This window comes from Leopardus geoffroyi, chromosome C1 (genome assembly GCF_018350155.1).
Source record: "Leopardus geoffroyi isolate Oge1 chromosome C1, O.geoffroyi_Oge1_pat1.0, whole genome shotgun sequence".
NCBI lineage: Eukaryota > Metazoa > Chordata > Mammalia > Carnivora > Felidae > Leopardus > Leopardus geoffroyi.
Genome location: NC_059328.1, coordinates 42428771 through 42446545, shown reverse-complemented (window position 1 = coordinate 42446545; position 17775 = coordinate 42428771). Strand labels below are relative to the sequence as shown.

Genomic DNA, 17775 nt, shown 5'->3' with positions numbered 1-17775 from the left:
TATCTTAAAAACATTTTAAGACAAAAATCTAATTCATTCATATTAAGAACTGTATTAGTGAACTATTTGGATTTGTACACTAATTTATTATCAGATCATATTGATGGACATAGAGGTGCATCCAATTTTCACTATTTGAACAGTAAACATACATATTATTGTACATATATATTTGCACAGTTGGGGAGACTTCTAGGATGAGAAATGATGGATCAATGGGCATGAGCATTTTGTTTTAAAAGACACTGCCGGGGCACCTGGGTGGCTCAGTCAGTTGAGCATCTGACTTCAGCTCAGGTCATGATCTCACGGCTTGTGAGTTCGAGCCCCGCGTCGGGCTCTGTGCTGACAGCTCAGAGCCTGGAACCTCCTTCAGATTCTGTGTCTCCCTCTCTCTGCCCTCTCCCAACTCGCACTCTGTCTTTCTCTCTCTCTCTCAAAATATAAGTAAACAGTAAAAAAAAAAAAAAAAAAAATTAAAAGATACTGCCAAATCACCATCCAAAAACTTATGTCAGTTCATTGTCCCACCAACAGTTACTATGAATGCCCATTTCCCCACATCCTTACCAACTATGAGTATTATCATTTAAAAAATCTTTCCAATTTTAATGAGGCTGAGCATCTTTTCATATCCTTATTATTCATCTACATTATTCTGTGAATGATCTCTTCATATCTTTTGCCTATTTGTTATTGTAGTGTACTTTTGGTCAGTGCGTTCTTACTGGGCAATGATTGGCTTGATAAAAAAAAAAATTAGGAAGTCTTTGTACCAGATTCCTAACAGTGTTTACTTACCTCCAGGGAGTGAGATATAGAAAACGAGGGAGATACTTTCATTTTTAACAAATTTTTTAAATGTTTATTTATTTTTGAGAGAGAGAGACAAAGTGCGAGTAGGGGAGGGGCAGAGAAAGAAGGAGACACAGAATCGGAAGCAGGCTCCAGGCTGAGCTGTCAGCACAGAGCCTGATGTGGGGCTTGAACTCACGAACTATGAGACTATGACCTGAGCTGAAGTTGGATGCTTAACGGACTGAGCCACCCAGGTGCCCAGATACTTTCATTTTTATTTATTATCATCCTGTATTATTTTACATCTATTTGGATTACTTTTTCAATTAAAAAAATAATACAGAGGAAAACAACTACAACAACAAATAAATCTTTGGCCTGGATTCTCAATGGCTGGAAATTCATGTTGGGTGCAAGTTTTTATTGATTACAAGTTATTTTTTGGTTCATATGCAAAAAACATTTATTGAATGCTCCTAGTGAGCTGGCACTGCCCTAGGCACCTTTCATAGGTTGTTCATCCTCATCCTCACAACAGCCCTGTGAGGTAGGAATTGGTCCCATCTTATAGAGTTCTTAACAGGCAGCAGATTATTGCTTGATATACTTCTATTTGCCACATGTTTTCATGGGCTAGAGGTGCTTATTGGCTGGTGATTCATTGGTCAAGAGCTCTCACTGGCCAGGAGTTCCTGAAGGTTGTTCTAAGACTCAAATACAAAATACCAGATTTTTCCCTCATAGGAAGGATAGGGTACATGGGATAAAAGTGGAGGAAGGAGAGTCCATAGGCCCTCCCTCCGAGCACCATTGAGCATGACTGAGTTTGCTTTGGTCACCTTCCAAGGTGTAGGGTAGGGGGAATGGGACAGTGGGAGAGGAGAGAAAGTGGTTATAAGTCTTCTCGCTTCTTCAGGATGAGCTTCCTCACGAGTGCTGTGATCTGGGGCCTGATTTCCTCCACCGACACAGTTGGGTCCCAAGCCCCTACTACCTTTCCATCTGGGGCCACTAGGTACTTCCAGAAGTTCCAGGTGGGCTCCTTCCCAGAAGTCTCTAGAAAAAAAGGAAGAAGGAAAGCAAAATGTGCTTCCCTGTGTCCACTCTCCTGGAATTCCATTATCGGTGTCCATCCTTCCCTTGAAGCAGTTGTTCCATTATTTAGAATTAACTAGAGAGCTTTTTAAAATCCTGACGCCCAGGCCACACCCCAGACTACTTAAATCAGAATCTCTGGTGGTAAGTCTTAGGAATCAGTAATTTTTTTTAAGTTTATTTATTTATTTTGAGAGAGAGTGCAAGTGGGAGAGGGGCAGAGAGAGGGAGAGAATCCCAAGCAGGCTCCATGCTGTCAGTGCAGAGCCCAATACAGGGCTCGATCCCATGAACTGTGAGATCATGACCTAAGCCCAAACCAAGGGTCAGATGCTTAACTGACTCAGCCACCCAGACGCCCCCAGGCATCAGTATTTTTTTAAAAGCTCTCTAGGAGATGCCAATATGGCCCCAAGGTTGAGAACTACTGCTTTAGGATTCTGTGAAGTACTTGATAAAGTAGTATCAGATCCTCCTTTCTTAATGATCTCAAACTACTAAATAGTCTACAGCCTATTCTCTAAGGAAATCTTAATGGTTTCCAAATGTTAGTCTGTGGACTGGTTGCATCTGAATCTTGGTTGTGGGGGTGGGGGGAGGTACTTAAATAAATTCTTGGGCCCTGCTTCAGTAGGTCTCAGACTAAACCACTTTTAAGAGTTCCCAGTTGCTTCTAAAGCACAGTTAGGTTTGATCTATAACTATGGGAACTGGAAAGGTACTAATAAAAACACACAGGGGAAAAAAAGCAAATATTAGGATTGACCCATAGGGCAAAATTCAAATCTGCATCAGTAAGGGATTTTTTGTTTGCTACACTGTTTTCATTTACTCCTCCAGGTAAATGGGTGGGGGGTGGTAGTGAGGGATGTGAAGGCAATCAGATATACAGCATAGATGGCAAAAATGGAGCCTCCAAAGGAAGAGAAAGGCCCAAGGAAGGAAACAGGACCATAATGATAAGCTTGGCCCATGACCTCATTTTGTAGTTCTGAAGCTTCTGGGGATGCAGAGGGGACCTATTTCTGAAATATTAAGATCTGGAATTTTTGCTCTGAAGGTTTCCCTCCATGGTATATGGACTTTGCCCCTAACTCAGGACAGGAGATAACCTGTCAGCCATCTTGGTCAGCCTTCTCCAGACATGTGGCATCCTCTGTCTGCCCTTGGTGTCTCCATCCGAAATCCATAAGCTCGACTAATTCACATAGACTAAATCTGAGGGCCTCAGTCTCCTTTTAAAATCCCTGTGTATGAAAACAGGACCTCAGAGAAGTCTGCTAGAGTGCCCCTGAGGGGGAACTTCAAGGCAGCAGGGGTAGAGGTATTCTCAGGCAGGAATACCTCTCTGTTCATCCTCAAAGATGAGTGCTCGAACAGACCATGAACCTATATGCAGGAGTCTGGAAGGGGCCCCAGGTCACCCAATCAGCAAGTAGTTTCTGCTGCCCAGGGAGCCATGACCTCAGCCAGCTGAGGGAAAGTAAGGGAACAGATCAGGACTCACGGATCAGGTACTTGAAGGCAGGGTGGGCACCAGTGCCAGTAACTGCGACCTTGCTAAACATGGGGAAAGAGACACCATAGGTGCGGCGGGCGAAGCTCTCGATCTCCTTGTTGCTATCGGGCTCCTGCTGGCCAAACTGGTTGCAGGGGAAGGCAAGCACATTGAAGTGATGGGGCCCCAGGTCCCGCTGCAGCTGCTGCAAGGCTCTGTAGTGCTGGTCTGTGAAGCCGCACTCGCTAGCCACGTTCACTACCAGGGACACCTGGGTGACAAAAACAAAACCCAGATACATACACAGCCCAGTGAAGAGTCATGCACTTTCACATGCCAGACGTGCCCACACGGTGACCACCCCCCAAAAATTAATGCTTTCTCATATATTCAAGAGCACAATGTATACATATATAAATGTGCAATGCTCTCACAAATACACAAACACATGCACATAGGCACAAATGAAATCAAACATTCAGGGGCTTGCAGATATGTGTGCATACACATACATACATGAACATCCATGAGAATAAGCATACAATATACATAAATGGGGATGCATATGCCCCATGATACAAAAATATATTAGCACACATCACACATGCCCACAAACACACACAACACATTTACACAGAGAGGCACACACACTGGTGAGCTCACATCAGGAGGTAATGTGGGGGCACCTGGGTGGCTCAGTTTGTTAAGCATCTAACTCTGCATTTTGGCTTAGGTCATGATCTCATGATCGTGAGATCGAGCCCCATGTCGGGCTCTGCGCTGAGCATATGGAGCCTGCTTAAGATTCTCTCTCTCTCTCTTCCCCTCAGCCTTTCTCCCCTGCTGGCATGCTCTCTCTCTAAAATAAAAAAATAAAAAAATTTAAAAAAATTTAAAAAAACTTAAAAAATAAAATTAAAACAAAAAAGGAGGTAATGTGGGGGAATGGAAAGGCAGACCTGGGTTCAATTTCTGGTTCAGTCAACTGGCACTCATCACTTTACATGAGTAATAAACCCTTCTAAGAAACCCACTGTGAACCCGTTGAAGGCAGGAGCCATGTCCTCTTCAGGTCTCAGAAAGTGCTAAATGAATAAGTAAATGTACACACATACACAATCACATGGATATAGAGACAGACGTAGGTTTTCTTCATAAAAGGACCCCATGGCAATCCCTTTCTGCGCCTCTCCCTCCAGCACACAAATACCACTTTCTTGAGTCACTAGACTATTCCTTAAACTTCTTACCACCTTACAATAAATGCATTTATTTATAGCCTTTAGGTGATACATACAAAGCTGGCTGGTAAATACAATTGCTGACAATACAGCAAGTAGAATTTTGGCACCAATGCTGTATACATTGTTAAAGAATTCTTAAATCTTACCCTGTGTCTGTGGAGCCCAGCCCTATCTCTTTGGCCACTTTTTTGGAAGAGCTGGGATTATACTAGCTGGCTCCATAAAGAGGGCCACCTCCCAGAGACAGCCTGGGGCACTGGACATACACTGGCACAAACTGCTCAGGCTAGACAGGCTTTTTCAACCTCAGCACTATTGACATTTTGGGCCAGATCATTCTTTTCTTCCTCCTTCCTTCCTTCCTTCCTTCCTTCCTTCGTTCCTTCCTTTTATTTATTTATTTATTTATTTATTTATTTATTTATTTATTTATTTTGAGACAGAGCAAGAGAGCACAAAGCGGGGTAGAGGCAGAGAGAGAGAGAAAATCCCAAGCAGGCTCTCAGCTGTCAGTGCAGAGCCCCAGATGGGGCTCAATCTCATGAACCATGAGATCATGACTGAGCCAAAATCAAGAGTCGGTGCTTAATGGACTGAGCCACCCAGGCACCCCACTGGGCCAGATAATTCTATTATGCAGGGGCTTTCCTATTCATTGTAGGATGTTTAGCAGCATCCCTGGCCTCTACCCACTAGATGTCTAGCTTTAAAAAAAATTTTTTTAATATTTATTTATTTCTGACAGAGAAAGAGAGACAGAGACAGAGCGTGAGCAGGAGAGAGGCAGAGAGAGCTGTCAGTACACAGCCCAATGCGGGGCTCGAACCCATGACCCGTGAGAGTGTGACCTGAGTTGAAGTCGGACGCTTAACCGACTGAGCCACCCAGGCGCCCTGATGTCTAGTTTTGACAATCAAAAATGTCTCCAAACATTGCTGTATGTCTCCTGAGGAGCAAAATCACCCCCAGTTGAGAACTACTGGGCTGGATGATGAGAACTGTTGAGCTATAACTCCCCTACCCTGCCTCCAGCAGATGAGGAAGGACCCATTCTATGGGGCCACAGGCCATTAGAACAACCTCCCCTATCTGTGTCAGCATGTCGTATTCTGCTTGTGGTGCTGAGAAACTGGGACCCTTAATTCCCTTCCTTAATTGGGGGTCTTCCTCTTTCTTTTCTGCTGGATCCCTGGGCAGTGAAAGCATTAAAAGTTGCTTATTTTTAACCTATGTCTTGTGCGTCTGCCTACCCTTGGAAGGAGGGAAATCCTGTTTCTAGTTCCATACCTGAAACCAAAAAGTTTCTTCTTAAACTGATCAAAGCATGGATGGACAGAGACACCCAAATATACATAGTTAATTTACATATGTGCATATCAAAGCATAGATACAGACTCAGGCGTGCACATAGAAGCAAGGAAACAAATAAACTATTTGCATGCATACTACACTCAGGCCTGCATGTATATAAGCTCACACCGTAGACAAGCACATTCCCAGGTAGTCACCCATTCATCCATACTCAACACTGGTCTAAATGACTGCCTTCCAGTTAGCCACAGGGCATAAACTATACAATCTTGCTCATGGTTTTGTCTCCAGGGCTGGACTCAGTGCCAGGCATGTAGTGGGAGCCAATAAATCTCTTTCAATTTTTAAAAGACAGTGGTAAAATATACATAATGAGCCAGTAATTATTTACAGGTGAATGAATGACCAAGTGGTAGTCCTAGCTTGGATTAACTCAACAGAATCATTTACAGCTTCCCTGGACTTTTTCTGGTTTCCCTCTAAACCTGGCAGCTAAGAGCTTGGGCTTTGGAGCTGGACTGCCTAGGTTCAAATTCTCACTCTATCTCTTAGCAGGTGTGTGACTTTGTTCTTTTCTTTTTCTTTTTTCCATTTTCTTTCTGATTGATTTCTTGGCTTCTCACTCCTATGCTTTTTAGGATATACCAGTAACCAAGAGTATGAAAACACTCAGAATTCTGGGATCACTTCTCCGGGTCATTTTTCTGCAGGATTTCTGTTCTTCACATCCTGGGTGCCTTATTACTTCTGAAAATAAATAAAATTTGTTCTATTTCCATCTTAGCACTTATTACCACTGTACTAGGAATTACCTTGTTCGTTTCTGTTCCTGTTTATTGTCTCTCTCTTCTCCATTGCATATAGGCTCTATTGAAGTGGAAACTTATCTTTTTTGTTCACCACTGTGTCCCAAAGACTGGCCTAGTACTTAGTATACAGTAGGTACTCAATAATAATGAATGAATGAATGAATGAATAGCAGAGCTAGTCAAGTGCTAAACCTGGAGCTCTCTGTTAAGCTGCACTAGAAGGAAGGAAAGGCCTAACTGGGAATGGGCCCTACTCTTATTGGCTCTTTGTCCTCAGTCCTGGATGAGTTTCCTGCTGGAGCCCACCAAACACAGGTACGGAGCACTCTACCAAGAGCTTCCACACTGTCATCTCATTTGAAATTCACAATACCTTGGGGGACAATCAGGACAAGGAATACTGCCCCCAGGACTACCAGCATATTTGAGCATTTTCAGGTTTAGAAAGTACTTTCTTCACTAAAGACTCGCTCCCAGGAGAAGAATGCTGATAGCCATTTTTGTGTGGTCCATCCAAATCTGGATGCTGTATCTATGTGTTCATTACCAATTCCCCACCTTTCCCACATTAAGGCCCTAGGGCCATCTTGAGAAATGGGGCTCAGAGTGCTCTTCATTATACACAGTGTAACATCTAGGCCTCTGAATATACTGTTCAAGGCCCCTCTCCGTCCCTCCCTACTATCATCAGCCTCATCTTCCACCACTCAGCCTCATGCTTTATACTCCTTCAAGCAAATCTGCTTGAAGGCCACCCACTCCTCCCCCATCCTTCTTGCTGTATGTTTGCTTTAGAGACTTGGTATGAACAGTTCTTTGCCTGGAAAGCTCTTCTTGGTCTTGCCAAAACTCACTCTTGTTTCAAAGACTCACCCAGGTACATTTCTTCTCTGAGTCCTCTCTGAGAGACTTGGTAATGAGATAGCAGTTAGCCTGGATGGCTCTTGTATCTCAGCCCGAGCTGCCATCTTAGGAGTTCGCCTAGAGAAGTCCACAGATGGATGGGTAGTTCTCTCCAGGCTCTGTGCTTTCTAGAGCTGTATGACCTTTCCTCTGGACCTTCCTGTCCTCTCTAAAGGATGATCTGTGTAAAGGTCGCCGTGCATCTTAACTAACTCCCCCAGCACTGCATATCCATATCCACGGGGTTCTCATTGGACTCAGTACCAGCAACAATCCCAGTTCCAGAGCGGAAACGGGGGATGGGAGAGACAAAGGCGGCAGGATGCTAGGGTTGCCTTTCGACCGGTGCTTGACAAAGGCCTAGCCGAGGCAAGCAGCCTCTGAGAGAGGTCGGGCTCCTCTGCCCAAAGTCGCTGCGAGGAAAATCGGCGTAGGCTGGAAGAGTTTCGGGTTTCACTGCGCGCGGAAGCCGTGCCACGTAGTCGCGGGATAGGCTCAGCTCAGGATCTGGGGGCGCCGCACCCCGGGGGGGAATAGCTGGGGGAGTGGGAGCCAGGGCAGGGCTGCGGAACCCCCTCGGGGCCACACCCGCAGGGTCCCGGGCTGCGGGGTTCCCGCAACGGGCCCCGCCCGGGCGGCTCCGAGGCCCCGCCGGCGGACACTCACCGAACCGCGGTACTTCTCCAGCGACACCAACTTGCCCCGGATGTTGACCGCCTTGAAGTCGTAGAAGTCCTGCTCCCGCTGCGCGCAGGCCGCGGCCGATAGGAGCAGCCACGCCAACACCAGTGCACCCACCATGACTCGCTCCCGAGGGCGGCTCTGCGAGGGCAAAATCAGGCGGGGGGACCCAGCGTGGGGGGCGGGCGGAGGCGGCACCCGCGCCAGGGGGCCGGCGAGGCAGGACGCGCCCCCTTGCCTTCTGTCCCGCTGGCGGTGGAGCGCGGGGCTCTGGACCTCAGTCTCCCCATCTGCACCGTGGGAGCGTTGGACTGCGCGCCCGTCTCTGACCCCAGAGTCGTGGGTTCAGGCGTCTGACCACTGAGACCGTTCTGACCAGTTGCAGTGAGGCTCCGTCTTGTTTCAGGATGCAGCGACTTGGTAGGGAAAGAGGTGAAAAATTCGATTTGAGAGTTCAACTTTTTTTTTTTAAACATTTTTTTAAAGGTTTATTTATTTTTGAGACAGAGAGAGACAGAGTATGAACGGGGGAGGGTCAGAGAGAGAGGGAGACACAGAATCTGAAACAGGCTCCAGGCTCTGAGCCATCAGCACAAATGCCTGACGCGGGCTTGAACCCATGAACCGCGAGATCATGACCTGAGCTGAAGTCGGGCGCTTAACCGACTGGGCCACCCAGGCGCCCCGAGAGTTCAACTTTTAATTAGCTCAGTGGCCTTAGGCTGGTCAGGCCACTTCTCTGGGCTTCAGCTTCTCCATTAGTTCAGTGGCGCTAGCCTCCCTCCCTGACGCACCTGGGCAATATAGAATGGGAGTAATAGAAAAAATGGAGGTGAAACTGATGGGAGAAAAAAGAAACAAATGTCAGGCTTCATGCTGCTCTCAGTCTCCAGGCAGAATTCCTGAGGCTTACAAATTGTAACACTCCCGCAGCTCTCTCAAGGACTTCCTTTATTGCTTTACCTCTGTAGCTTTGCTCTTAATAGTGTTACTTTCCCTGATAGCTGTAAACACGCCCCGAGATATATTTGCAATTACCTCCTGAGCGTATGGCCCACTGATACACATCTGAAGAGTCTCCAGACTGGTGTTTTACTAGGCACTAGTAAATAACCTTATGATAGCAGCTGCAGCCCCCCCAAGGTCCTGAAAGCTTTACTTCCAAATTCCTTGGAGATTTAAGCTATCCTAACCCCCACTAACTAAAAAGTGTATAATCAGGGAGTCTTCACAATCCCAGTGCAGCTCTTTCTGCCCACAGGTCCTGAGTCGTGCTTTGATAAGAGCACTTTTTGCACTGAAAACGTCTCAAGAATTCTTTCTTGACCGTTTACTCCTGGCTCACATCACATCTAAACACTTTGTCTGCTGAATGGTGCCTACAAATTTTAGAGGAATGAATGTGTACAGTCCCTGCAAGAGATGACACAGAAAAAAGGAAGAGAGGAGAGAGGGTCTGTTGTAGGTTGGGTGCCAGGGAAGCAGATTCTGAGATAGAGGTTGCAGTGCAGGAATTTACGAGGGAGCCTCCCTGGGATCAACACCTGTGGAAGGGAGGGAGGGAACAGGAGTGGGCACAAGTCCAGAGCTCCATGCAGGTACAAGGACAGTCTTGGTTGATCCCATGGGGACACTGGAGCTAGAACAACCCATCAGAGTAGTCCCCAGATAAATGAAAATGGCCAGGCCAAGACTTTATATCCCTGCTACACCTGTCTTTGGATGTGAGGCCATCTGGGCAAGGGTGTGATAGGAGCAAAGGTGACCCTGTCCCTGGAGGGGCTGACAGTTAAAGGCTTTCCACTGACAGCACTCCCAGCAGCTGGTGTCTCAGGTCTTCACTGACGGGAAATCTGGGCAGCACATTACAATGTCTCCCACACTCAGAAAACGTGTTCTTGTTGAGGCCACTTTTAGACAAAGAGGCTTGAAGGATGGATTGTAGAAAGGGCCACAGCAACCACCTGGCTGAATATAGACAGGCCCATCAGGCGACCCACTTCAAAATACCCATGGGCCCTAACTGACCAATGGGCTACTTACAACTAGGCACAGTTACCAAAAAAGGGAGAATTCCATATCTGGCCATACCTCCTCATCTTTCCCCTTTGAAAACAGCCCCCACTTGGGGCACCGGGGTGGTTCAGTTGGTTAAGCATCCAACTCTTGATCTTGGCTCAGGTCATGGTCTCACAGTTCATGAGCTCAAGCCCCATACTGAGCTCCACGCTGACAGTGTAGATAGAGCCTGTTTGGGATTCTGTCTCTCCCTCTCTCTCTGTCTGTCCCCTCCTCACAATACATAAATAAACCTTAAACAAACAAACAAAACTAACAGACCCACCCACTGCCTGTTTGCTGTTCACCCAGCTGCTCCCTTGCTGTGTATTCAATAAACTTCTAGCTGCTTTGTTCTGCCTCCGGTAAATTCTTTCACCGCCTGTGCCACAGGCTTCCACCCTATCGCCACCCCACATTTGGGGGTCCCATCCCATCGGACAGACACACCATTTAAACACCCCATTGCTGAGCCGCACCAAATGCCAAGCATGGTGCTGGGTGTGACAGTGTAGCCAGGATGCGAGGGTACAGAGAGCCAGGTTCCAAGGGTCCCAAATAGACCAAGTTTGGCCACTCGTTGCTGACAAAATCCAAAGGCAGAAAGACAAGTGGTGGTGAAACAGAAAAGGAATTTATTTCAGTGAGGACAACACCAGGAAGACAATGGACTAGTGCCTCTCAAAGACTGTCTCCAAAGTGGCAAAAATACATCCAGGTTTATATAAGGAAAATGTAGGACAAAAGTGGGAGGGCACATGCGGATAGGCAGTGACAGTCAAATTGATCATTGTCTTGGAGTCCATCACAGGCAGGGTCTTGCTGGCTCAGGGCAGTCCTGATGGCTTAAGAAAGTAGTTTGGGCTCCCACATCCCAAGGCCAGGGATGCTTTGCCTGCAGGGTCTTCCACCTGAGCCAAGGGACGAACTGGATGAAAAACCCAACTGGAAAATTTGAGACCGAAATGGAGGCAGCCAACATCCACTTTCATGAGAAACCAGGTAAACTGGAGATTTCATTTAATGTGGTAAGAGCTAAGCATTCCTACAGTCATTCAACAAACACTTATTGAGCACCTGGTCTATGCCAGGTTCTGCTTTAGATGCTTCTTGTGCAGTGATGAACAAGACAGCATGGTCCCTACCCAGGGGGAGACAGGTATTAAATAATTCATAAATAGGTCTATAATTACTGCTGTGTTAAGTACCACCTAAACTAACCTGGTAGGAGACGCAGAAGCAGGCTAGGAGGGCTTCCCAGAGGAAGGTCTGAGCTGCATTCTGAAGAATAAGTAGAAATTGGGCAGGTTGAAACAAGGAAGCAAGTTCAAAGATCCTGAGTGAGAGAGAAACATGGTGCATTGAGAAACAAAGAAGGCTAGTCTGGTTGGAGCAGAGAGAACAAAGGGTAAGGGAAGGTAGTGAGGCAGGTAGGGGTGAGGCCACACAATACCTAGTAGGCCACAGTCAAGATTATGGTCTTTAAGGCAAGAAATGAGGGTGGTTTGTTGTTGTTGTTGTTGTTGTTTAAAGCAGAGTAGTGGTGGTGAGTCCTATGGTGTAGGTGTAGAAAGGTACCTCTGGCTGTTCCAAAGAGAGTGGATAGAAAGGAGAAAGAGTGCATGTGTTCTAGATGCTGAGGTAAAGGAAACTGTGCGTTTTTGAGGCCTAGAGGTGGTTGCTAACCTAGTAGTCAGGAAAGTCTTCTTGTAGGTGGTAACACTAGAACCATGTCTTCAAAGAGGAATGGGAATTCTCCAGTTTGGGCAAGGGGAGGGCAAAGATGTTGGCCTGAAAGAGCAGTGTCTATGAAGGGGCACAGTCTTCACAAGAGTCTGCCTGGCTGTTGGGATGAGAGGGTGGAGCGTAGATGAGGTGGGAACAGTTATCAGGGGCCAGATGGAGAAGGGTCTTGAGTGCCAAGCCTAGGAGCTTGGACTTCACTCTCCATGCTGTGGTGAGCAAAGTTTGAAGGTGGGCACAAGATTACACAGTTAATGAAACTTAAATCCAGGCCTTCAGACTCAGAACATGGAGGCTTTCTCTCTTCAGGAGCAGACAGCATTATCGGGAGAAGAGGAAGAGCAGAGAAAATGTGCTCCAGACAAGGGCCAAGACAGGAATAAAGTACTCCAGCCTTCCTACTCCCTCCTCCGCCCCACCTCCGTGGGAACCTTGAGCCTGTGATGCTTCTCTGGTATTAAATGGCTCCCGCTTTACTCTGCCCCACAAAGATGTTGATCTCCCTTCCTGCCATCTGTCCCTTTCACTCAGCCTTTCCCTGGATGTCCTAATAACCACGAGTTCTCAAATTCTGCTCCATACAGAGTTTTGCAAGCTTGGCCAAGCTGTTTCCTGTAAAATCCAGATAGGCAGGCATTTCTACTAAGCAGAAAAAAAAAAAAAAGAGGTGAAATGTTTCTCAGTTGTAAATTTCTCTTCTGGGGCCTACCCTTCTCCCCTATTCATGCTTTGGAACCCAGTTCAGATATCACCCCCCTGTGGTACTAAATCACTCTCTCTTCTCTGATGCCTTTGTACCTAGTACATTTTCCTCTCAGTGGGCTGATGATAATATTGTGCAGTTGTCCATTTCTGTGGCTTGGGGGCAGGCTGGACTATATCTGAATCATCTTTGTCTCCCTGGTATACATTAGCTACTCAGTAAATATTCATTTTTCATAAACTTTCTTTCATTATTTGTCTGTGCTGGAATCTGATATGAGATGCTATTGATTTTAACCATCAGTGTATGTTTTGTCATTTTATTTTCAGTCCACTATGAATTTTTTTGTGTTTCTGAAAGAGCACACCTATTCCCAAGTGATCTATCTATACAAGTGGGAGACCCAAGGGCACTGACAAATGCACATACAATTCTTAGCTGAACACCTAGAAGGGTGAGGGACTCCCTCCTGGATCTCCTGTAAAAGCTCAAAGAAGCTTTTAATGGGCATTTAGAATACTCATTAATGTTTTGTTTGTTCATCAAATTGTTGAGAACCTACTATCTACAAAACACATTTTAAGGTCTAGGAGTATAGTAGTTAATAAGACAGACAAAAAAGACAATAATTCTTGAACTTACATTCTAGCAGGGGGAAAAGAATAATAAAAATTCATAATAGGAAACATACATATAACACATTAGGTGGTGATAAGCTGGGGAGAGGGATGGAGAATGTGGTGGTAGGGTGGGGAGATTGCAACTTTAATTCGAATGATCAGGAGGCCTCACTGAGAAAGTGGCATTGGGCAAAGACCTGAAGAAAGAGAGCAAACAATGGGAAAACAAGAAGCAACATTCCAGATATCGGAAACAGCAAGTACAAAGGCCATGAGGCAGAAGCATGCATAATGTGTTGGGAGAACAGCAAAGGGGCTAGCATAACTGCAGTGGAGTGAGTGGGGGGCGGGGGTGGGGGGGAGTAACTGGGGATAACATTAGGGAGGTAATAGGATGGGAAGGGAGCACACACTGTAGGGCCTTATAAGCCATCGTAAAGACATTGGCTTGGAATCTGAGATGTGAAGCTATTAAAGAATTTTAAGCAAGGGAATGGCATTTCTAATTCATGTTTTAACAGAATCGCTCTGACAGCAGTATTGAAGTAAGGAGGCCATTCAGGAGGCTCTTGCAATAGTGGATGTGAAGGAAAATGCAGGCCTTCACAAAAGTGATGGCGGTGGAGGTAGTGCAAAGTAGTCAGATTCTGAATATATTTTGAAAGTAGAGGCAAAAGGGTTTCCTGATTGTTGAATGTCACGGGTGGCTTTAAAGTTTTGGCCAGAGCAACTGGAAGAATGAAGTTCTGCTGTTAACTGAAATGAAGATGCCTACAGAGGCAACTGGTTTGGGATGGAAAATCAAGAGCTCAGTTTTGGACCTGTTAAATTTGAGTGGCTTACTAGCAGTGGTATGCTGGTAAACATTTGACAACTTCTGCGCCAAGGGAAAAAGGTGTGTGTGTGTATATGTGCGCATACACCCATATAAGTGTATAATAAAGTTTACGCATGGCACACGATTCACAAATACTAAAATTTAGTAGTTCTCCCCGTCTACGTGAGATATGTTCCAAGACCCACAGTAGATACCTGAAATCATGCATAGTACTGAACCCTATATAAAGCTATGTTTTCTCCTATACATACCTGAGAGAGTTTAATTCACAAATAGACACAGTAGGAGATTAAAAACAAGTGCAAATAATAAAATAGAACAGTTGTAGCGATATAAAAGTTATGTGAATGTGGTCTTTCTCTCTCTATCCAAACCCTTTGTACTGTGTTTGTAACCAGGGAACCGGGGTGCAAGAGCATGTGGCTCCAGGGTCCCCAAAGAGACCAAGTTCAGCCACTGGCAGCTGACAAAATCCAAAGGCAGAGAGAAGGGTGGTGGGGAAACAGGAAAGGGATTTATTTCAGTGAGGCCAACACCAGGGAGACAATAGACCAACATCTCAAACACTGTCTCCGAAGTGCCGAAAATAACTTCTAGGTTTATATAAGGAAAATGTGTGACAATGGTGGGTGGGTACATGCTGGTGGGCAGTAAAGGTCAGGTTGATCATTATCTTGAGGTCAATCATCATGGGGTCTTGCTGGCTCAGGGCAGTCCTGATTGCTTGAGGGGGTATTTTGGGTTCCCATCAGAGGATGCTTTGCCCACAGAGTCTTTTGCTTGAGTTAAGTAAGAGAAAGCTGGAAAGGGTTCCTGGGTGGCTCAGTCGGTTGAGCATTCGACTTCGGCTCAGGTCATGATCTCATGGTTCATGAGTTCAAGTCCCACCTTGGGCTCTGTGCTGACAGCTCAGAGCCTGGAGCCTGCTTTGGATTCTGTCTCTCTCTCTCTCTCTCTCTCTCTCTTTCTCTCTCACTCTATCTCCCTCTCAAGAAATAAATAAACATTAAAAAAGAGAAAGCTGGAAAAAAGAGCTTAATGTGTGAAAGTACAGACTGAGGTCAAAATGCAGGTAGTTGGAAGTCCCCTTTACACCCTTCTTGTGATTATGTGAGAAAATAAAATGCCTGTAGGATGAGAGGAGGTGAGGTAAATAATTAGGCATTTGTGATGTAGCATTAGGCAAAAATTGACCTTTTGGTGGTACATCAGAAGGAGGACTGTCTAGGGTGCCTGGGTGGCTCAGTCAGTTAAGCGTCCGACTTCAGGTCAGGTCATGAGCTCATGGTTTATGAGTTTGAGCCCCATGATCTTGCAGTTCATGATTTTGAGCCCCATGTTGGGCTCTGTGCTGACGGCTCAGAGCCTGGAGCCTGCTTCAGATTCTGTGTCTCCCTCTCTCTCTGCTACTTTCCCACTTGGCACTTTGTCTCTCTCTCTCAAATAAATAAACATTTTTAAAAATTAAAAAAAAAAAAAAAAGGAGGACTGTCTTTTTCTAGACTGCCTTTGACCCAGGATAAGTGAAAATGCAAAGGCAAAAACTTGGATGAGGGAAGACTACTTTATATAATATTTCCTATCACAGGGGAGCCTCGGTGGCCATGGTTTGTGAGTTCAAGCCCCACATTGGGCTCTCTGCTATTAGGGTGGAACATTCTTCAGATCTGCCCCTGCTCGCCTCCATTTGCTCTCTCTCAAAAAATAAATAAACATTTTTAAAAATTAAAAAAATGCTCTTTATCATAAATTCCAAATTTGTTCTAACAGAATGTTTTGATTTTTGCCAAACTTGTTTTTTTTTTTTTTAAAGTAATGTCTACACCCAACATAGGGCTTGAATTCATGACTCCAAGATCAAGAGTCACAGGCTCTACTGACAGAGCCAGCCAAGCACCACGATTTCACTAAACTTGTATCTGTAGCCATTTAATGGTTGCAAATTGCTGAACAAGTATAGTTTCAAGTCTCAGCCATAAAAAAGAATGAAATCTTGCCTTTTGCAAGGATGTGCAATGACAATGACCTCTAGAGAGTGTAATGCTAAGTGAAATAAGTCACAGAGAAAGACAAATATCACATCATTTCACTCATATGTGGAATTTAAAAACAAAACAAACAAACAAGGAAAAAAAAAAGAGACAACCCAAAAAACAGACTCTTAACTACAGAGAACAAACAGATGATCACCAGAGTAGGTGGGTGGGTGAAGGGGTGAAATAGGTGAAGGGGATTAAGAGTACACTTACCATGATGAGCACTGAGTAATGTATAGAATTGGTGAATCATTATATGTACACCTGAAACTGATACAACACTATAGTGGAATTAAAACAAAAATTGAAATTTAAGAGAAGTATAGTCCAAGGTGAATATTGGTTGATATTTGTTCACATTAACAGTAAGATGGGGGGGTGCCTGGCTGGCTCAGTCGGTAGAGTATGTAGCTCTTGATGTCAGAGTCATGAGTTCAAGCCCCACAGTGTGTGTAGAGCCTACTTAAAAACAAACAAACAAAAACCAAATAGTCAGATGAAAGTGAAACAATAAAGACTAATGTTGGAACTTCACTAGTCAATGACACACATGATTGCTTTGCTGACTCAGATAGTAGTTTTTCAATATTAGAATAATTCCTCAATTTTTAATGTTATTTACAGTGTAGTAGCTACAGATACAATGCAGTCTAAATTTAATCTGCATTATTAATATGTTTTACATCACTTTCTTAAGTATAGGCAATCAACATAGTAATAGGTCAAACTCTGGTAGTATTTTGCCAATTTCTGTGGTGTGATACTCTCACTATGGCTGGTTTTGGAGCTACCAACATAACGTCACTAAATGTGGAGTTAGGAAAAGATGTAAGAATACCACACCATTATATAGTATTTCCACAATACAGAGAGAATAGATGTGAATAACACCAAGAGCATAGAAAATAATAAAATAAAGTAATTAGAAAATGATGAGTTTTGAATTTTACCTTATACTATAATTTATTTAATTTTAAGTTTACATAATTTAAGTGTTAGTAATGACTGTGTTTAACAAGAGGCTGGAAAAATTCCTGAAAATATAACAATTGGCTCTAGAACACTACTCCTTTCTCTAGTTAGGTTGGATATCTCAGTCTGGACTTGGAAGAGAGCTCTAGGTCAGAGGTATAAATTTGGGAGTGGATAGCATATGGAGTACTTAAAGCCAGGATACTGAAAATTGATGGAGAGTTGGTGTAGATAGACGGGAGAACTGAGAACAGTTCTTGGGACTCCACCATTCAGCATCGGGGAGATGAAGAAGACATCAGAAAAGTGGGAGGGAACCAGAAGAGGTGACTTAACAGAGTAGCTAGAAGAACAGGAACCAGTAGAGTGCAGTATCATGGGGGCCAAGTGGCAAAATTGTTCTAAGATGGAGCTTTTATTTATTTATTCATTTATTCATTTATTTATTTATCTATCTATTTATTTA

The 17775-nt window shown here is 44.7% G+C and overlaps 1 protein-coding gene across 1 annotated transcript; it reads right to left on the bottom strand.

Annotated features, from left to right (window-relative positions):
• Positions 1–1204: 1204 nt before the first annotated feature.
• On the bottom strand, positions 1205–8528 carry GPX7 (glutathione peroxidase 7). The gene is made up of 3 exons (XM_045477416.1): positions 8325–8528; positions 3401–3662; positions 1205–1854 (listed from the first exon to the last, which is right to left on the bottom strand). The coding sequence occupies exons 1-3, from the start codon at positions 8457–8459 to the stop codon at positions 1691–1693; spliced, it is 561 nt and encodes a 186-aa protein (XP_045333372.1). The 5' UTR covers positions 8460–8528; the 3' UTR covers positions 1205–1690.
• Between the last annotated feature and the right edge of the window lie 9247 nt (positions 8529–17775).